Raw genomic sequence first — 21,559 nt, forward strand, 5'->3', positions numbered from 1 at the left:
CCCCAATATCACCCAATATGGGGGGTGGTCTGATGCCTCATCCCCGCCCACAGCACCCACAGCACCCTCAGCACCCTCAGCACCCCCAGCATCCCCAGCACCCTCAGCACCCCCAGCACAGCCAGCACAGCCAGCACAGCCAACATCCTCTGCGTGGACCCTCTGGTCCTTCTATTGTACCTAGAGGCACACAGTCTTCTCTAAAAGCTGAACAGGATTTAAAGGTTGTTCTCTATTGTTATCATTATTTTATTGCAGGCCATTCCAGTAATCTGACTGATTTTTGCTGATTGTTTTAGCTCTGCTCATCTTTTATTTCTCTCTATAGGCAAAGCAGAGAGCTGAAGTGCTGCAGTCCACTCACAAGTTCTTCTCAGAGCAGCAGCAGCAGCTCAAGCCTCCACAAGTAAACAAGGCGACTCGGCTCGATCAGGGGGGGAAACCCTCCCTCGACGCCTCGGCCACAACAAACCATCAGGCGGGAGGTGATCGCCCAGATTCTGACAAACCCCCCGTCTCTACGGCTAAGCCCATCAGAACTGGCCCAATAAAACCACAGGCCATCAAACCAGAAGAGAGCAAGTAAAGAGCTGGAGACGATCTTCAGATGGAGATGCACATGGATGGAAGAGAGAAAATAGCCCCATACACTCGGTCATATCATTCCCAGGGGGACGGTGTGGGGAGGAGGAAGAGTAGGGAAGAAGTCACAATCCTGTTGGTTACTGAGAGTAGGCGCTGTCCTACACATTCATATATGCATCAAGTCCTCTTCCTTTCTTCCGTGTTCCTAGCCCACTGAGGGGTGGGGGAGAGGGGTGTGCGTTTGATTTAAATTCTTTCATCATATTTAGATGCTGATTAATGGCTGCACAAGATGTTCCTTAGGAATCTACACTGATAGTAGATTTATGTTGGCGAGAGAAAAATCACAATAAGATTTGCTGCTGAGTTTGCCACTTTTAAAGATCTTTATTTCTGTTCCTTTTAATTTCTTTTGTCCCTAAATAGGATCATGCTCATGAAAAGGAAGAAAAAAACACTTTTGTTAAAGGAAGAGTGAACCAGATTTGTTTTTGTAGTCAAAACAATCACGAGTATATGTAGTGAAGCAAACTTGTTTCATGTGTCCTACCCTCACTGATGTAGAGGTCTGTGCTCATGCACATGCACTCTTTATGGTTTCGTAAGCGGTTATCCCACGGAGAGGTGGAATCAGAAATTCTGTTATTTTATTTTAACCAAAATGAAAATGTGAAAATGTCAGCATTTGGATGAAAATGAATGATTTATGGATAAGTCTGCCTGTGAGCCTTAGCTCCTGCCTTCTGCTCTCTTTGCCTGAGAATAAGTGATGTGTTGAAGTTGTGTGTGTAGTGTGTGCAGTGTACAGACGGTAGCTCACAGCTGGGCTCTCCTGTATACTTACCCAAAGGTAAAAGCAGCGCAGAAATGTCACAGCTCTTTTTTTAATAGCTGTTGCTGTGGCGGCAGGGTTTTGAAATTTGACTGATAGGATTACCTACATGTGATCACTACATAGCAGCTAGTGCAGGTTTACACACTTTCACTGATTTTTACACCCACTTAGCTGTCACACAAACACACACACACACAGGTAACTGTAAAGCACCCACACTTGCTGCTTTTGACTGATTCCAGTGCCCTTAGCCAAAAATAGCAGGCGAGGGCTATTTTGAGGAGTTTTAACTGTAAGGAATTGAATGTCAGAAAACCTTTCAGTGTGCGTGTGTGTCAGCCTCCACTAGGGGGAACCAGAGCAGGACAGACGAAGAAAAGAATGGTTAGAAGGACACTTACTGTTTTGATGTCTATACTGTTGAGAGCAATCAGTGCTGTTTTCAGTCTCTGCTTCACCTCCGTTGGCTGTCCCACCCAAAATGCTCTCACCTCAGGGTTGTGGTTTAAAAGGGTTTCTCAGACGTGTACAACGGTTTGCACCCTGAGGTGCGGAGGACATCCTCCCCTCTTCTAACCTTTACAGTGGATAATGGATGAGGGAGGGTGGGGATTATTCTTTTGTTTTATTTTTTTGTTGTACTTGTACAGGGGTTTCATCGCTGTATTAAAGATGTACGGTCTTATTTACATTCTCTTGGTTTGGTTACAGAAACTAATAAAAATAATATACTGTTAATGTCTGTGTTGACTTGACTTTAATTTGGAGATGTTTCTCTAATGTCCTCAGTAAAAAAAAAAAAACATGCACATGATCACTAGGCCAGGTCACTATGGCCACTTGGGAGTAATTCCAATTACACATTCAGATAACCTGATGTTTGTAAGTACTTTGATGTGTAGTGCCATTTTGAATTGAGTTGAAACTGTTTCATTAAAGTCACTTTCTTGATAACTGAGATTCTGTCACTCGCCGCTAGGGAAGCCTAATCATCATCCTAACCCATTCATTTGTGAGGCCGAGTCTGCTTTTTTTAGGTGCACAATTCAAAATAAGCCAAATGAAAGTGTAGTTGACCAAGTTTATTTTATTTGACTTTCGAACACCAGTAGTGCTGACTACAGTGTAGAAGTACATGCAGTATTATGCATAACATGCTGAGTGAGAAAAAACATGATTAAAAACACGATCAGCGAGATGCAGTAGCATGTTATACCACAAGAGTCTATGCTGTGAACTATGTTTAAATTTTAGAACTCATTTATAGCTCGACGTAAAACAAAATGATAATACATCTGTGTTAAAGGCAGTACAAAAATAATTCCTCTACAAACTTGTTTGTGGACTGGGCCACAAAAAAAAATAATAAAACAAAACAGTTCTCTGACCTAGAAAACTCATAGCTGACACTGTTCCTCAAACAGTTTTCTTTGCGTTTTGACTGATGGTGGAAGCCTTTGAACTATTTCTAACACATATCTTTGTCAGTGAGTCTTTGAAGCAGGAACAGGTCACTTATTAACAGTCATAATTCTGGCCTCAGTTGGCCTGCCTGCGGCCTAACCTGAGGTCGTAGGACACTAGGTGGAAGTTGTCCCAAGCAAACAGCTTCCTCTGAGTTGGGTTGTAGTCAACCATGGAGTTGTACTGGTACTTGTTCCTGAAGGGGATGGACACGGCCTTCCCCTGGCTGGTGGCAGTGTCGTACATGTAGTTGATGATGGTGTTGGAGGCGGAATAGCTGGCTATGGTGTACATCCTTCCACAAACGATGAAGGAGTTGGCCACGGAGCTCTTCCTGATGTTGGTCTCCCAGCTTCTCCTCACTTCCAGTGTGTTGGGATCAAGCTGTGAGATGACTATGGCACCTTTGGCTTTGCTGGTGGAGTAGACGGCCCACAGTCCCTGCTGGTCCGCGGACAAATCAATGTCAGTATAGCCTCCCCAGGAGTAAGGATACTGGCCGTGGAATCCAGCGTGGGGAAGATCACGTCTGGCAGCAGTGCTTTCAGAAGAAAGGTCATAGCGGATGAGCGTGCGACTACGGCGCCTCTGATAGTAGAGAGAGCCGCGATAAATGGTGGCACCGGTGCTTTCTACCAACTCTGGCAACAGCAGCACCTGTAAGAGGAAAAAAGATTAACAAAAGTCACCCAATATTTTTTCACCATTTCTGACAGAATATGCAGACACCTGCCTTAGATGGAAAGCCTTTTGAGAGTTGTTCCATGTCTTCATACCCAAACAGCTGCCTCACGTCAGTCCCAACAGTATCGATGCGCCACACCATGTTGGGTCCGTAGGGGGAAACGGCCTCAGGGTCCTGCATCCAGACCCCATATTTACCTGCTATGTTGTCAGCCTTCCTGTGAGTGACTGGCTCACCAACTGATACTAACTCTCCACAACCTGTGAGCACGGAGCAGGAGAGAAACCACACTCTTTTATCTCAGCGATGGTACATGCAACAATTAGATACATTAATGATTATGTTAGCTAATAATGGTCTCAAATGTTGGTTTGTTACTTTAATTAAAGCAATTTTCTTTGTGTCATCCATGCAAAAACAGCATTCATGGTTTTAAGATTTAGATATGACAAATTATGTGGGGATAAACATAAAGCTTAGGGAAAAAATTGAGAGCCCCGCGACATGCCTGTGATCGAGGGAGTAAGAATGTGCTCTGTGGGTCGGTGGAATGTGTGGTGAAAACATTATTTCTTAGCATGACAGAAAATTAGCTCTGAGACGGTGATTGACACCTCTGTGGCCCCAAGTCCAAACCAGCATGGCAGCTGTTGAACACCGGCTCATCCTGTCTAAAGAAACTCTCTCACTGGGAAGACGATAAGGCCTGCTGTATATTTACCACTTCCTAAAATACACCTTGCTCACAGGTCCAGGACGCAGCACCAGATTTAGGGTTAGATAGGAATATGTTTTATAAATACCCCTATTACCCTGTAGCTCCTGTGTGGCATGGTCTCATTACAGATTATGTGACTTCACGTGTACACGCCATGTGCTCTTTAAGGTTCACTCAGTGACATTTAAGAGGCTTTGATGAATTTTTATTGGCTCATAAACATGTCGCGAAAGTAAGGCTGTGTTTCCATAGCGATTGTTGTTGTGCTTTCTGGGCAAACTCTGCCCCCGTAAAACTAATGTATAAAGCTGTGGGACAAAAGGAGCAAACGTCAAAAAGGGGAGAGTCAAAGGGTCTTTAAACATTTGCTGGTATGCAGAGGCCGCCGTGGTTTCCTGACGCACTTGGGAAAAGGAGGGGCGAGTTGAGGGGTCATCTGTTAGTCATGTAATTCACTGATACATGTCACTTATTACGGCTCGTCCTGTAGTTACGGCTGCCAGTCAGTCCAATCTGTGCCGCCATTCAGTGGGCTTCATGAAGCCTGATAAAGTCTGAGGAGGTGACGTCCTCATTTGTCATTTCATTACATTTCCATTAACGAGCCAAAGTCCAAACTCAACAGGGGCCCCTCATGGCTCTACACTGGCATGACTCTGGTCTGCTGCTTCCAAACGCCGCAGTATTAATAGCAGTATTTGCTTTGAGGCTGTCAGCAGGGGGGGTGAGTGTCATGTTTTCAGGTCAAATGGACCTGGGGGTTAAGGTGTGGGGGTGAAAGAGTGGGAGACTTACGACTTGGCAAGACTGGATTTTAGAGGATCAGCCTTAAATCACCTGTTCTTTACGGCCCTGGCCTTTTTACACTCGACATACTCAGGTGTGGAAGTCACTTTTTTTCTTCAGTTAACATTTGGTTGACAACGCTAATGCTTTTTGCCTTATCACCACTAACTTACGTGGTCGTAAGCTGTGTGATTTAGAGCATTGTTTCTCCAAGACGGCGTCGCGACCCTCAGGTGGGTCGCAAGAGGGTTTTTTTGGTGTTGTTTGGAGGTTCTTTAACCTTTTCTAACTTTAGCGATGTGTGATCGAGCTGTCAACAATAACTGGATGCTTGAGTGACATGAAATAAAACTCTATGTAATAAAGTGATGAAGTGGACTACATAGCAACACATTTGTGGTTTATGTGAGGCCTGGATCGAATCATTCATCTGATCTATTTTATAAAGTAGTTTTGTCTGAGTCCTGTTTTTCTAGAGGGTTAGATGAGCTGGGCTGGTGTTTTTGCAGACAAAGGCCTTTGGTTCTCTTTAGCCGTATGCTATCGGGTAAATCAAATATTATATTTATATTGGGGTGAATCCTAGACAAAGACCTGTGTTGTTGTTGTTGGAGCCGTCAGGAGCAGGTACCTCGGTCACCTCAGCCTTAAGCTCCTGGAAACCTGGATGTCCGTACTGCCACGCCGAGTCTGAGACAGGAAGAGAAGAGACGAGAGAGGAGGAATAAAAAAAAAGAAAACAGTAAATGAAGGTGGTTTTTCAGAAAATAAAATATATCCCACCTCTGAAGCTGCTGCTGCTGCTGCTGTCTCCCTGTCTGTTGGGCCTGGTCAACAGGGTGGAGCCTTAACACACACACACACACACACAGACAAACAGAGTTCCTTTATTGCTATTTACCTTTGACAGTTTTCACCCCAGTGTGGATGTGACAGTTGTGACTACAGGAAATGGGACAGCAAGAGACAAATACCTTGGACTGAATTCCCAGCTGCTCTGGAGTCAGACAGTCGGTAGCCTGACCGACGGTAACACTCATACGACACACTTGAAACCCCATCCTACTGCAACACTGTCAACGTCACAACGTCAAAACTTCAAACAAACCCTCCGGCTCCTCTCACCGTGTGTGTTACTGTCAGACTCCTCCTCTTCCTCTCCTCTCCTCTCTCTCCTCTCCTCTTCCGTCCTCTCCTCTGCTCTCCTCTCCCCCCCCCCCCCCCGCTCCCCTCGCCGCGCCTCTCCCCGCCTCCCCCCTCCTCTCCTCCTCTCTCCCCTGCTCTCCTCTCCTCTCCTCCTCTCCCCCCCCCTCCCCTCCTCCCCTCTCCTCTCCCCCCCCCTCCTCTCCTCCCTCCCCCTCCCCCCCCCCCCCCTCCCCTCCCCTCCTCTCCTCTTCCCTCCTCTCCTCGCCTCTCCTCTGCTCTCCTCCCCCCTCCTCCCCCCCCCCCCCCCCCCTCCCCTCCTCCCCCCGCCTCTCCTCTCCTCTTCTCTTCCCTCCTCTCCTCTCCCCCCCCCCCCCCCCCTCCCCTCCTCCCCCCGCCTCTCCTCTCCTCTCCACTGCTCTCCTCTCCTGTCCTCTCCTCTGCTCTCCTCCCCAGTCCTCTCCTCATTGTCAAACTGTTTGACAGCTCAAGGAGTACAAACTTAAATAATACTTCATGGTGACAACTACTTTGTCTACTTTTTCTATCACCTGAGGACGTGCAGTACCTGCTGGGCTCCTGCGTGTGCAGCACTGAGTGATTGCAGACATGTAACAAGCTCTAATGATGCAGAAAGCAACAAACGTTAGCATGTGGTGGCTGCTGCTGCTGATGTGCACCGTTGATGAAAGGTACCAAGAGGTCGGTACGTTCTAAACAGGAGGATGTTTAGCAAAACTGAAGAATGTGGGGCTGAGGTCAGGGTTTTTGGTGTGTGTGTGTGTGTGCCATATGTGGTCAGCCTCTGCTCTTTCTGATTGGTCATATAATTAAGGGTCAACAAGTTGGTGAAAGAGTGAGGTTTTATACCTCCTGTGATTGAAACATCTCTTCAGATTTCTTCATGTCGACTGCTGCCTTCACAGTTAGCATGCCTCGGTGAACTGACGCTAATTGGTTCCAGGTTCAATGTCAGTTCTCTGTCATTAAAATGAAGTATCTTCAAATGTGCAAATTACAAAACTCCTTTTCTTTGCCCAATGGCACAATGTTCCTTCAAAATGTCATTAATACCATATTGGAATCATGTTTGTGAGATTTGGAGTCAAGTATTAGTCAAGACAACAATGACTGATTACTTCAACAATGGTGTGAATCTGAAAGATAAAACCCCCCACAGAGTTTATTCCTTTCCATATGGTTTATTCCACATCTGTCTGTCGCCCAGAGAGGACTAGTCTGTGTATTTCTGCAGCAGGAGTAAACCTGAGGAGCTGAGCAGAGAACCTGGAGTACAGATACATGCAGTATCTATGTCCTCCCAGCACAGAGAGAGCTGGCTGTTGGTACAGAAGGATTTACTGCTGCTGGCAATCTCCGCTTTACAAGCAATATACCCCAAAGGCCAAGAGGTCAAAGAGAGAATAGAATGGGGATGGTGTCCAACAGGAGGCGCTGGCTGAAATTATGAGCTCTGGGTCTAATTAGACGGTTGTTTGGACTTGGCAAACACTCCAAATACCAAGGCTTAACCTTACGTGGCTCCCAGATAAATTCCAATTTCTTTGGAACCCCTGGAGGTGTAGTGTTCTTAGACTGGAGGACTCCTTCACAGCCCCCCTCCCACTTCCACAAGTCTTGACCCACACGGCGTCATCACAAGCCCCGGGACGAGACCTTGGGAAGGAATCATCGCCTCTTCCTAAGCGCGCATCGCATTTCAGCCACCTCCCGCCCTCCCCGGTCTGACTTTTGTCACCCTGCTCGACGCGCGGGGAGGGAAACACCGCTCATAAACAGAGCAGGATCTGCTCATAAATACTGAGCCAACTCTCTGTAACGTCGCTAAATGTAGACAGGAAACGGGAAGGAGGGAAACCCAAGACAAGTGCCTTTACAGACTAATATGGCAGCCAAGTCATTCGGCACACGAGTGCCACATACAAACACGTACACACCATGACAGAATCCCCTTTGTCTCCAGTCTAATGTGGAGTGTAGATGTTGAACTTCACTGCTGTAGACACACACTCATGATGCCCTGGCATGTGTCACAGCCTGGTAATGGATGGTATTCCATACATACATGACATAATTATGTCATCACTTTACTGCCTCAAGTAACCCATAACCAGAGCCACATTCACATGTCACCATTAAGTCTGACGCTTATTTGGAAGTTCTACAACTTTGTGTACAAAATGTGGAATTTTGCATATTTTTCAGTTTAAGAGTCTGTGGAGGTCTGAGGTCATCTCTTACCCCCAGCAGGTCTCATCAAGCCACTGTTCTGCAGCGGGGGGCTAGGTGGCACCACGGGAGGACAGGGTCTGTTCCTCAGCTTCTCCATCTCCCTCCTCATCTCCTCCATGCGTTGCTGAAGCCCCCTGAGCTCCCTCTCTAGCCGCTCCTTCTCTCCCTGCAGCAGGTTCCTCTCCCCCAGCCCCCGGTTCAGCGCCTCCTGAAGCTCAGGTTGAGCTCTGGCTCCGACCGCCTGGGGACCTCCAGTCTCTCTTCCTGTCAGCTGGCTCACCATCGCCTCCAGCAAACTGAGTCTGGTCTTCAGACCCTCCATTTCTACGCCCCCGGTCTGTGGACAGCTGGACTCCACGGGGCTGGGGACGGTGAAGGTGTACTGACATCGTCCGCTCCGGTCGTTTCCCCTCCACAGAGAGGCTCTGTCCTGGGCATCACTGCGCAGCAGGAGACCCAGCAGGAGCAGCAGGAGCAGGGACAACATCCTGGGAGTTTAGAACTTCTCTAAAGTGTTTGCCGCAGGAAAGTCTTGAGTAACAGGTGTTACTTGAATGGATGTAACACTGGTCAGGATTCTCTCACCCTCTTATTATTTTCTCCCCCTGGCTCTCTCTAAGTGGACAGGTCTGTAACACTGAGCTCTGCTCAACGGCTCACAGATATTTATACAATCTGAAGGGGACGGAAGGAGGGAAGAGAGGAGATGTGAGAGGGAGGGAGGAGAGAAAAGTGGAAGAGTGGGGAGAGGGAGGGGATCAGTGGCAAATTTGTGTGTGTGTGTGTGTGTGTGTGTGTGTGTGTGTTGGAGTTTAGAAAGATTCTTTTTTGAACCAATTTCTGAGTGTGTTTGACTAGTTGTTGTTTTTCTCCAGTACAAGATTTTATTTCTAACATCCGACTTCACTTTTCTTCTAGAGAAGAGGAAGAGAGGGGGGAGAGAGGGGGGCAGTGGCAAATATGTGTGTGTGTGTGTGTGTGTGTGTGTGTGTGTGTTGGAGTTTAGAAAGATTCTTTTTTGAACCAATTTCTGAGTGTGTTTGACTAGTTGTTGTTTTTCTCCAGTACAAGATTTTATTTCTAACATCCGACTTCACTTTTCTTCTACTATCAAAAACATGGCCATACATCCACAATCCCACGTGTCTCAGGAGGTTCAGGAGGTTTTGTGCCCAGCGTGGTTCACAGTGGTTCACAGAGTTGGGCCTCAGTGGATACCATTACCTCCCCAGGAGCCGGTGTCCTGTTTCAGATTGGTAGGGGGCCTGAGAGTGACGCAAGCAGCCAAATAGGTCGTCAATAGGACAGGTTCATCGATAACCTCGCACCTGTGTGGACCCACTGATGACCTGATTCTTGGTTGTTAATATTTTCTCTACTCATTTTTTAATATTAACCATCAGTGAGATATTTGAATTTGCAGACTCCCATCCTGTCTCTCTAGACGTATTCCTATAATACAACACCCGAAACCACAGCCAGTGATGTCTTCAGTTATCTAATATGTCCACGAGCACTCTCTTATTTTTAGAGATCCAGAATATAACAGTTAGAATTTAGAAAAAAGATGCCCGTAGAGCGGGGCATGTGTGTAAACACTGACACTTCCTCACCCTCAGAGCTCTCAGCTTACACTAACATCCCGCCCTTCCCTCTCTCATCTCTCCTCACTTTTCTTCTTCAAACATCATCTTCTTCAACCTCTGTGGGGCAGAGGGACAGCTGTCCTCCCAAAGCTCTGACTGAAATGATGTTGGAAATCTGGGCACGTTCACTCACAGGTGACATTTTATCCACAAAAACAAACAGAAGGAAAGTGAACAGTGTCAGAGGTTCAAATGTGGATTTGTTAATGTCTGAAATGTTGTTCAGATATTGGACTTTCTCTTTACAGAATAGAAGAAAACCTGTGGTCAGATGGAACATGGAACTAGTCAAAGTATAAAGTCAGGGTCCAAGACTTTCTTTCTGTCAGTGTCATCACCCTCACCTGTGTCCTGTGATCACCAGTTCATCAGTCTCACTCGCGTCACCTGGCCTGGTCTGGTCATGGTACACTCTTCATGGTTTGGTCAGTGGTCAGTGCAGGTTGTTGTCTCCTGTTTTATGTTCCTTACACCTGCGTTTGTGAGATTCCTGTTCCTTGTTCCTGCCCTGGTTCTAGTTTGTGTGAGTAATCCTGGATTACCTGCCTGATCATTTAAGTTTGGACTGTTGAATAAACTTCTTGCTCTCGAGTGCTGCGTTTGGGTCCAGCCTGTTTCCTTGTTCCACTGAATGTAACAGTTTCTCCTAATTTAGGACCTTAAATTACATTTAAAAAATATTGTTATTTAAGATCATTACACATATGGTTAAATGTGTATTTGAATGAACTTGTTTAACTACAGTTACTTTACATTTGACATTACAAAACAATGTATGACTTTACTTTCCTTATGAACAGAATACATGGACGTGGATGGAGAGATTCAAGGTGGTGAAGAAGATGCAAGAGACCAACCATGCAAAGTAAAGGACAATGATGAAGATGATGAGTGTCAGGAGGACGGTGACAGAAAGATGGAGGTAAGAGTAAAACACAAAGTTCTGAATGTTTTGTTTGGAGGCAGCGGTTATTTATAAGACACACGGCTGAGCTGCAGATGGACAGAGAAAGTGCTAAACTTGGTCACTGGAAATGAGCCTGATAACAGATCAGAGGATCAGGTTGAATAGTTTGGAGATAAGGTTTGGACTTGTGATAGTGGAGATGTGAGCTACCATGGAGAAAAAAAAAAATTCAGAGAAAATTCTCTGATGGAATATAGAGGTCGTAGAGGATGGAAGAAGAGGTTCCACTGCTGCGGAACATAAAAGAACATACGGTTCTGTGTCTGACGGGGAACTTGAAGTGAAGATGAACAGAGCAACTGCTTTGGGACTTTGACTGCGTTACTATGTATGATTAGTTGTTCTTTGTATGGGGTCTGTCGTCATTTATTACAAAAAAAAAAAGAGGAATAAACAAATATAATAGAAAGCACATGCCAACAGACAGACTGTAGGGACCACGGGTGGAAACAAAACAATCAAAGTAGGAGAAGTGAAGAGAGGAGCTGGGAAAAGATCAAGGGTTTAAACGTTTCACTCAATGGAACTCTCATATGTGACCGGTCTGGAGATTTATTCCTGACTTCCTCTGCATCTCACCCTGACTCAGACTAATGCCAGTTGGCACGGCCGACCACCCTTCTTGGTTGTGAGTTTAATATGTCTATTATATGACTTTAATATGACTCACATAAGCGCTGTTATGTCTGGAATCTGATGTCATCCGGGATGAGTTTCTACCACAGGATCAAAACATCCTCCGCTGCCAGTGTGGGTGTGTCAGCAAAGCCAGAAGGATAAAAATGGCTGCATGCGCACAAAAATACAGCACGGTGTAACATAAACTGAATTCTTTCCCCTGGATTTTAAACAAAGTCCTGACACAAAAACAAACCTCAACTTTTGCTCCTGGGTTTTTTTAATGAGAGAAAATGAGTTTCCAGAGGCACCTGTAACATTCTACAGCCACTAAAGCTGGACTGATAATAAAGATGCTGGTCGTGGTGCTTGCTTTGGTTAGTAATAAGCAATAAGAGTGCAAGGGTCCTGACAGAACATGGTTATTTTTTTTCTCAATTGAAATATAATCCAGAAAACAAACCTAATACTGGGCTTCTCACGCAGAAACGTCTGTGGTTAAATGAATCGTCTTCTCACATCTATTTATAATGTGGATGAAACTGAGAAAAGGGTTGTCCATCAACCTCCTTATGTCTACCACTCTGACTCAGTGAAAACAGCAGAACCCCTTCACCAACTAGCCGTCAGATTAATGAGGAGGATATATATGACCTGTCAATCTTCAAAGCTGAAATAAAACCACCACTCCCTGTCTGGTGCATTAGCATTGAGTGGGAGCAGAAAGGCGACCAGTGACTGATCAATAAAGTTTAAAGCTGAATATTAAGGCAGGGCAGCATCTGCATCTGCTCACTGCAGGCTATAGAAGCCCATCTGTCAGAACTATAACGCTCCACGGTCTCCAGTCCCTCTGACTTTAGTGCCATCTGGAGACTCCACACTGTGGGTGAAATCAGAGACCAATAAAGGAGTCGGTTAATGAAAGCTCAGGAGCTTGGAGAGTGAACTGACAGTCGCAGCGATCCAAACTGGACCGATGACACCACAATTAGCTTTTCCTGCTTTACCTCATCCGTCGTCCCATCAGCTCACATTTTCTTCTCGCAGTTCCTTTGAAGTTTTTTTGACAGATTCTTTCATGTTTCAGTCAAACCGCTTCAAACCAGACAGAGGCACTTTAAAATCACCTTTATTTCGGAGCAAAAAATGATCAATATATCGACTTTTCAATGCAAGGCCAGGATATTGTACATCTTTACTGAATTAATATTTACAGCTGAAATAAATTACATAAACAAAATAAAATGACAACAATGCAGAGGTGAAGCCTGTCAGACACTCGACTCCTCCAGACACAATGACGCCCATGTTTCACAGTTTAATTTTTTTTTTTTTTACAGTTTTTTCTTGCATCCCTTAAACTATCCGTTTTTAAAATTGGTCTGAAAATACAGTCAGATAAAAAAAATGGAAATACCAGCATTCAAGACAAGCACCAGACCGAGTAACAAAAGTGTGGTAAGAATGAGGGGAGTGAGTGAAAAAGCTAAATGAAAGCCTCTGTATTGTGAAAAATGCATGTGGATGTAAAAAAAAAAGGGAACTGAGACAGGTATGGCCCAGAGCTCAGGGCCACTGAGGAGACTGAGAATAGACTGAGGAGGAACATTCATCATGAGGTTTTGGCTTGAATGGGTCCTGATGTGCAGTACAACAAATCTCCAGCAGGAAGAGCGAAATGAGAAATTTATTACGAGTCGATCACGTTGTCAGAACGCAGGATGCTGTCGGAACAAATGGTGTTTCCATTCGTCACTTATCAGAAAAGAATTGGAGAAGAATTTTGATAAAGTAAGAGTTTTATCATCGACCAGATATTTCTAATGATTGATAGAAGCTACGGTCGTCTGCACAGACCGACCCCGGGCGTTCCTGACTATTTCCTGACGGCAAAGTGTGCTTCTGTGCTTCTGCTCACAAAACGTTCCATCTGTGTTTCAGAGGTGAGGTGGGGGTGGTGGGAGGTTCGGGGGTCGACATGTGGGGTTTGATCTATGGATTTGTTCACAGCGTCTTTTGATGAGGCTGCTGCAGCAGAGTCAGACCAGCTAAACTCAAAATGCACTGTCGGCATGATCGGCCTGTCTTTACAGTATTTGTCTTTATGATGTAATCTGCAGACCCCCTCCCACCCCCAACCCCCTGACTACACCCCCCCGTAATAAAAACAAACCCAGGGCCTAACATGTGATATGTATCATGAAATTAAATCCTCCGCTCTGACTGGATGGCTTAGCGTTTTCGTGTTCTCTCCAAATGCACTCAAATATTTCCCAAATGGTTCCGTGTTGTGTTCCCCCATCATCTAACAGAACCTTAGAACTGATCTCACAGCAGTTTAAAGTAGTAAATACTACAGTAAGATCTGCTCTAAGGATAATGTGAAGCCAGAGCCTTGACGGAATAAAGGCTTAAAGTGAAGTGGAAGGTTGGCTGGCGACCCCTAGCAGGAGTGGAGGACTGTGGGTAGAAAAAGGAAGAAGAGTAGTGGTGTCCATCCTCCTCCTCCTCCTGATCTTCTTCCTCTTCAGAGTCTAACGATATCGCAGGATGACTGGTACTACAGAGAAGAAGAAGAAGAAGAAGAAGAAGAAGAAGAAGAAGAAGACAGGAGGTTGATGAGGGAGGTTCAGAACCGCAGACTTTATGAGAGTAGAGAGGAGTTGTCGTGTCGTACTCACTGATGATAATGAGCAGGAGAGCAACTACAACCAAGGCAATGATCATCTTCATCTGTGGAACAGTTAACGCACAACAACGACATCATGTAAACAAAGGAGAGACCACCAGATAAACAAAAACACAGACGTACATTGGACACAAATGCTCCTTAAAATTAAAGGCAGCCTTTTAAAAATGACGGCCGCACGCAACTCTGATCTGAGAATAGTCCATCAAGTCCAGTCAAGTTTCAAGTACTGTAGTACTGTACAGTACTGTATCCATCTATCTATCTATGCCAAACCAAGGAAGGAAAACAAAAGTGATGTGTTCAAATACAGCCCTTCTGTGTCGTTAAACTAAACGTTAGCTACTTTCTCTCTCCACTACAGTTTTTTAGTCTAACGAATAAAATAAAAAGCTGAAGAATTGATGAGGTGTAAAAACAACTGTTACACACAAAAATACACACCTTCATGTCTCTCCACCACATCCTCCGGTGCAGCTGTTTGGCACGGCTACTGAAGGCAGATGCGTTGTCCGATAAACTCTCTGAAGCGTCACGTGACCAGAACATGAGCAGAATAAGAAAAAAACAAAATCAGTGCAAACATTAACTTACATTTGGTTTTGTGATTTTAAAGAGCTGTGATTGGTTAAACTGACTGTGTGTTCTTCATTTGCTATTGTAACGTGTGAGTTATGCAAGACCTGCTGCTCCGCCGGTGAGACCACAATGACTTTGTTCAGTTTGAGCTCTTCTGACATGTCGTGGTGAACGACCTGTTGCCAAGCCTATTATACAGAGCGGAACAAAAACACATGTCCTCCCTCCTGGTTCTGTTGTTTCAAACTGCTCTCACACAAACACTGGTCTGGCTTCACTCCCTGGATGCTGTCGTTAACTTGATGTTTACACGTGTTAACAGGACGGTAACAACGGCCCAGCATGCAATGCTCGCCCTTTCTAAACCTCGCGTCCTCCTCGGAGCCTTCTCTTTGTCTGTCCAGCTTCAACATACATGTGCCCGTTAACGACTGTGGCTACTACAAAGAAAACGAGCCAGATGAGTCTCGTTAATCTTGTGGAATTTAACAACGCTTTCCTGCAGGGGGAGGCTCGGACCAAACGGCCAGTGTCAATCACATGAAATTATAAAAACTCACATAGAGTTTACTGCTTGGGAGTATATGTACTGTAGGGAGACACGTGCGAGGACAGATGTGCACCAGATGTGTGGCATTGTCTCAGTCGGCTGGAGAACATGACAGGAGTGATGAACAGTTATACACAACACCTGTGTGAATATATTCACTGTGAACGATCGACTACGGACTGTCACGAGAAAGAAGAGCTGAAGCCCAGTGGTTGACCTGGTCCTGAAGGACAATATTTAAGTAATTGAAGTCGAGAGTTTTGCTCTAAACTCCACTGAACTGTATTTAAAACCCAACCATTGGTCCGACTCTCTCCCTGAACATTAGAAATGAAACTAGAAACCGGCGCAGATTCCTCACTATGGGGCAAATAAAGACAATATTTAAAATTGAAAACATCTTTCAGTCTTCACGAAAATGGCAGTAAAACTTCCTTTTGTTCCCTGTGAGGAAAACTTCAAACCTGAACCACCTGAAACTCTCTCTCTCACACACACACACACACATCTTTTCAGGGGCTGCGGTGGGATTCTGCTTTGTACTTCAGATTTCTTCAATATGACGTTGAAGCTACAGTAGAAGACTGAAACTCTCAGTTCATTTTTTAACAACTAGGTCTAATCTGTATTCTGTCTCTGTCTTTGCTGCGTTCAATGTCCCCACTTTGAAACCCAACAGGCTTTGAATATAAAACACGATTTCTGTTTCGTCATTTGTAACATTACAGAAAAAATATCCTCTCACTAACTGCCAAAAAGTTCAGCTGCCGTCTCCGCTGTTCTCGTCACTGTCTGAACATTAACATGAGTGTGAACTGTATAAAACGGTGATCGTCTTGGGGTAATGCCAGGGTTCTTGTATCATCTAACGTCTAACTTTTCAACTTATCGGCCACAAGAGTAAATCTTCTCGACATGTTCTGTCAGGAAGAGTAACATGTTCCAACACCATAATATTAGCTGAAGTGATGGGTTCCGTTCAGTTCTATCTCATTACTCGACACATCCGTCACAAGTAGAACAAATGACATGTAGTGAGTAAGAGTATGGCCTCCAGAGGGCAGTGCTAAGACTTTATGTTCAGCAATATCTCAACAAAGTCAGCTGACTACATCCTGACCATCCATTGATAATATTTTATCTTCCCATACATCACATGCCACGTCTATACAAAGTACCAGGTACCAGCTCTGTAGATACAGTACATCTCACACACTGTTTTATATAAACTTAGGGAAAACATGTTTGAATGAAACTGCAAAACAATTTCTTTAAGAAATCCACCTGGTAAAACGCTGAACCTGGAAGTAACATTTACATCCCTGGAATGGCACTGAGTATATAAACAGCTGCTACCACGCTAACGCTAAAGTCCTGCAGGAACCATCCTGAACTGGAGGGTTTAAATGTTTTTGGACCGACTGATGAATATACTGTGTTGGTGCACTCTGAAGAAGAACCAGATACTGAAGTATTTTTATAACAAAAACTGTTAACTGCTAACAACTAGGAGTGTAAGGAAATATTGATACACAGTAATATTGTGATATTTTTATTTTACGATACCGTATCTATTCTATTGCACTGTATTGATTTTTTATTAACAGTTACCATGCAAATATTCATGTTGATTTATTTTATTTTGCTTATATTTCTTCTCTAGTTATTACAAATCTAGATACATTTTGGTAACCTGATGTTAAGCATGTAACTGAATTGTTTAAAAAAAAAGAAAAACTCAATAACTCGTCATGCTTATAGTAACACAGTATATTGCATTATATCGTATGATAAGAGCAAACATCCTTACAGCAAGTGTTAATAAAAATAAAATGCATGCAAATATTCAATACAGTCACACGTGCAGTACACAAACACATATGACTGCGCACTGACTGACCTGACTTGTCCTGCAGGTCATCGAGACGTTCGCCCCTCTCTATCACTTTGGAGATGTTCTCCTGCATCACATCGATGACCTCATCAACCTGCGACTGCACCCTGTTCACACAAGTTTGAAAAGACGTGCAGGTTGTTATGCAGATGGTTGACCGACGCCCCTGTGATCCGTCTGCACCTGGTAAGTTAATCTATTATGCAATCACTGGTTAATTTTCACGACTCATCCCTCACTAATAAACAACACTGTGATTTTCCACTGCTAGACCAACCTGCGCTCCAGCATACTTTCACAATGAAGTCAACGCAAACTACATGTGTAATTTGTATCTAATCAAAAGTGGTGAGTTGTTGACCACATAAACACATCTAATGGTACCGAACCTCACAGGTTCAGGTTCAGGCAGACAGACACAGAGAGGCGTGGGTTCTGTGCTCATGACATTCTTGGAATCTGTAAAGATTGGCATTGAGTTTCATGTGCTCACAACAACGACAAAGTTTAAGGAATGAGGGGAGTGTGGAAAAAGACTTTGGGTTCCAGACACTCAACAATGACCTCCTCTGTTCTCTGACTGGCTTTAACTGGATGTTTACATGGAAACAGACTAAAGAGGGCTGTGATGTCCTGCAAAGGTTACACAATAACCTGTGCTGCACATGTTGGAGTGTCTCTTACACAACTGGCTAACAGCTACAGCGTCTGGTAAATGTGAACAAGCACGGTTATGTAACACCTACACCAAAACAAAGTATGATGGATCTGGCCGGTAATACGTTCCTGACCTCTGGCTTTTAGTCGTAACAAGGAATATGTTTGTACTTACTGCTTGATTTTGTCATTTTGTGCTCCAAACCTCGGCCCTGTTGGTCCTCGCCTGGAAAAATAAAAAAAACATGACAGAGTTGCCAATTAACAGGAAATGTTTCAAATACAGTATCCAAGGATTTACATTTGGAGAATAAGAATTTCCACCAACTATAAATTTCCTAAAATGCAACTTGTTAGTGCTTGTAAACCCATCAGATTTCCAGTGTTTTCACCTTTAATTTGAACCAAAATTGAAATCCTACCTGCAGAATACTGCCTCAAAAGTCGCCCCCGAGAAGGATTTACTCCAAGGTAATTTCTTTTTTTTATAGATTAAACTTGTTTTTACGATTTAGAAACTGGTTAGTTAAGCAAGACTTTTTTTACTCATCTTTTACTCAACAGTTCTTGGTCACCTTTAAAAGCTTCTTCTTGTCTTGATGATGACGCTCCAGAGAGCTGATCTTGACTGCAGTCAGGCCAGTCAAGATACACATACTACGACCTACAGTATATCTGTGAAGATGTAACATTTACTCACAAAAAGAAATCTTCCTCTTCATCTGAGTCTTCTTCCAACAGGTTCCTCTGTAAAACAAACGTTCAGAGGTTTGTCAAAAATACCTGATGGATACTCTTTCAGTGTAGTCTGTCAGCCTGCCTCTGTGGTATGTGGCACAGTATGTGGCTCACTGGTGTGTGTATATACCAATGTATTTGCCAACACTACAATGTAAACAAGTTTATGTGACACCAATTTGTTCCTTCTGAATATTAAGCTACAAAAAAACAACCCAAAACCACAACACATCCCTAACACACTTTCACAATAATAATTACACATAGTATGTATTCCAGCATGTTTACCATTGAGATCTTTTTTAGGAGTACACATTAAAGTTGCAGATTTTCACTAATGTTAGAATACTCTCTAATGTCATTCTTAATCTTAGAGTACCACATGACATCAGAAGCAGTATTTAGTCAGTACATTTATCTTACATTCCCTTCTACCTGTTCAGAGGGAATCATGAAAATCATTAAACTGCCTATGGTGGATCTTGGGTTTAACATTATTTTCTTCACTTAGGTGTTCGTATATTATCACCACCATTATAGAGGACTTATGAATCAGCGACTAACAGTAAATGTCTTTGGCCCTGTTTGCCTAAAATCAATATACTAATGTTCTTATGACTGAGACTCAGACTGACTCAGACTTCTACAGTAAATGTCTCATTTGGACATTGACATTCAGTGTGCTGAATATCCAAAAATTCTCACAAAAGGCCTGATTTTATGATTACATACTAAAACTACTACTACTATACTAGAAAACTCAAAGTTACTGAAAATATTAGGTTTCAGTAACTTGATTATATTTATCATCACGTGATGACACCCTTGTGTGTATTTTTCAAATACAATGCAGTAACACTATGCTGTAACATTATATTTGGATGACGTTTATGGTAGTCAACTAGTACACACCCTCTGTGCCACTTTAAAGGAGTCCTCTAAGGTACAGCATGTACTGTGTAAGTCGCCAGGTTATTCCCTGTCAGTGTGGACATTTATTTTCTTGTTGAGACCGTGCCATCTGCAAAAATGCTGAAGAGAGAGCAGGCCCATGACCATAAAATTTTTATATGCTTAAGCAACAACAGTCTCCTTTTCTACAACCACTTTACTTTTTTCCACACTGTGTGTGAGGGAAACATTAAAGGCTGGTAGCTATTATCAGAGGACAGGAGGTAGAGAAGGGGAAGAATGAAAGGTGGTGGTATTTGTTCTGTTCTCTCTGAAAGATTAACTTTGATCCCACTTCAAGACAAAAACAAACATGATTACACAGGAAACCTTGAGACTCAATGAAGTACAGGATAAGCAAGAGGCCAAGCTGGAATGATGGGTGGAAGAGGAGGATCAGTTTGATTGAGACCAGATCTCTGGCCACACGAGGAATGGTTGGCTAACCCTGCCTGAATCTCAATGTCTCTTTTATATTCTCCTCCTCACCTTATTTTCTCACACAATCATTTTGCCTGTTTTCATTTTTTTACAGACATTTCAGGTCACTGTTTCTTGTCATATACCACCTTGATAACCCACTAAAAAAACCATAGTTCAGACTCACTCTCTCACTACGAATCGATCCTGTGACCTCGTCATCATTGAGGTGTCGCTTAAATTTGGGGGGCATGTTGGCTTCGGACTGCTCCTCCTGGTCTGGTTCCCTCTGCAGGACACAAATAAAGGATCAGTTAGGACTAGTGTAACTAGGAGTGGATGACTTGAACACAAAACTATGATAAGCCCCACTGTCACATTTATGACTTCATTTATCAGTGAGTCTCCCAACTATATCTTGACAATTTTACATTAGAATGTGGACAAATGTATGAATGGCTAGGCTAGGCTAATGGTGATTAAACTACTTATTAGTAAAACATTCTCTGACAAGCAATAATAGAGAAGTGATCCCCCCATTAGGCCCTAACATCTGTAAAAAGTGTATTAACTCTCAGAATTATTGATAAATATTCTAGTGGGCTGTTTTAATCCTTAACATGTCTGCTGTCTGCAGTACAAGCAGCCAGTCTCGCTGGCTTCACTTTGAAAGGAAATGTCATCATTGCTCAGTCTTTGGAGGTGAAAATCACTACAATCTCAGATGTGGAAACATGTTGTTCCCACACTATTGATCTCTTGAGTCTGGGCTAGTGTTTAAATGGTCTTAACAGTGCCTCAACAAAGCATCTCTGTGACACATAACAACCTGAGATCCTCAGGCCAAGCTGCTATCATCCAATGAAATGAAACATCCATACACAAACACACACACGCACATCACGTTTTTTAAGCTAATACCATTGAATCCAGTGCGACACTGTGGCTTTCTCAGCAGCGTCCTTTTCTGGCACTGCTATTGGAAAAGGGCTTTTAAGTGGCTCCAGTGAGGAGAAGAGGAGAAAAGCAGGGGACAAGGCTCTGTCCAAAGCATTGGCAGCATGAAGAGAAAGAGAGAGAAGAACCTAATTCTAAGATGTAAGGGCTGAACAATACACAAATTTAAATTTAAATTAAGAATATTAATTAATTAGTTAAAGATGCAATAATGATGATTTGTTTAATAATTATTAATCAATTTTCAGAGGGGTTTAATTATTATTTGCAATGGTTTTACAGCCACACAGAGAACTAAAAGTATAAATAGATGTATTTATTACAATAGTGTTACAATAGTGTCCACTGCACACATGGAAATACACACATTTGTGTGGCAATCATTCATTTTATTTTTTCTTAGAATGTTTATCTTTAGATT

At 43.5% G+C, this 21,559-nt stretch overlaps 3 protein-coding genes across 4 annotated transcripts in view; 1 reads left to right on the forward strand and 2 right to left on the reverse strand.

Annotated features, from left to right (window-relative positions):
* Window positions 1-2,158, forward strand: part of prrc2c (proline-rich coiled-coil 2C) — a 20,947-nt gene extending 18,789 nt beyond the window's left edge. Inside the window, 2 exon segments of the mRNA XM_025064995.1 lie at window positions 60-224; window positions 329-2,158. Coding sequence (XP_024920763.1) covers window positions 60-224; window positions 329-586 — 423 coding nt within the window. The 3' untranslated portion in view covers window positions 587-2,158.
* myoc (myocilin) lies at window positions 1,663-9,366 on the reverse strand. The gene is made up of 5 exons (XM_008307132.3): window positions 8,479-9,366; window positions 5,857-5,919; window positions 5,668-5,763; window positions 3,618-3,829; window positions 1,663-3,541 (listed from the first exon to the last, which is right to left on the reverse strand). The coding sequence occupies exons 1-5, from the start codon at window positions 8,954-8,956 to the stop codon at window positions 2,960-2,962; spliced, it is 1,431 nt and encodes a 476-aa protein (XP_008305354.1). The 5' UTR covers window positions 8,957-9,366; the 3' UTR covers window positions 1,663-2,959.
* A 3,448-nt stretch (window positions 9,367-12,814) lies between these two features.
* vamp4 (vesicle-associated membrane protein 4) overlaps window positions 12,815-21,559 on the reverse strand; it is a 9,500-nt gene continuing 755 nt past the window's right edge. The window contains exons 2-9 of one of the 2 annotated variants that reach the window (XM_017031348.2): window positions 21,103-21,222; window positions 20,369-20,470; window positions 18,773-18,819; window positions 18,248-18,298; window positions 17,422-17,522; window positions 14,837-14,916; window positions 14,385-14,436; window positions 12,815-14,263 (exon numbers count right to left, since the gene is read on the reverse strand). In XM_017031348.2, the coding sequence (XP_016886837.1) occupies window positions 14,238-14,263; window positions 14,385-14,436; window positions 14,837-14,916; window positions 17,422-17,522; window positions 18,248-18,298; window positions 18,773-18,819; window positions 20,369-20,470; window positions 21,103-21,105 (462 nt within the window). In that variant the 5' untranslated portion in view covers window positions 21,106-21,222 and the 3' untranslated portion in view covers window positions 12,815-14,237. The remainder of the gene's footprint in view (window positions 14,264-14,384; window positions 14,437-14,836; window positions 14,917-17,421; window positions 17,523-18,247; window positions 18,299-18,772; window positions 18,820-20,368; window positions 20,471-21,102; window positions 21,223-21,559) is intronic. The other variant, XM_008307131.3, reaches the window with a different exon arrangement.

This window comes from Cynoglossus semilaevis, chromosome 2, assembly GCF_000523025.1.
Source record: "Cynoglossus semilaevis isolate Cse_v1.0 chromosome 2, Cse_v1.0, whole genome shotgun sequence".
NCBI classification, from domain to species: Eukaryota; Metazoa; Chordata; class Actinopteri; order Pleuronectiformes; family Cynoglossidae; genus Cynoglossus; species Cynoglossus semilaevis.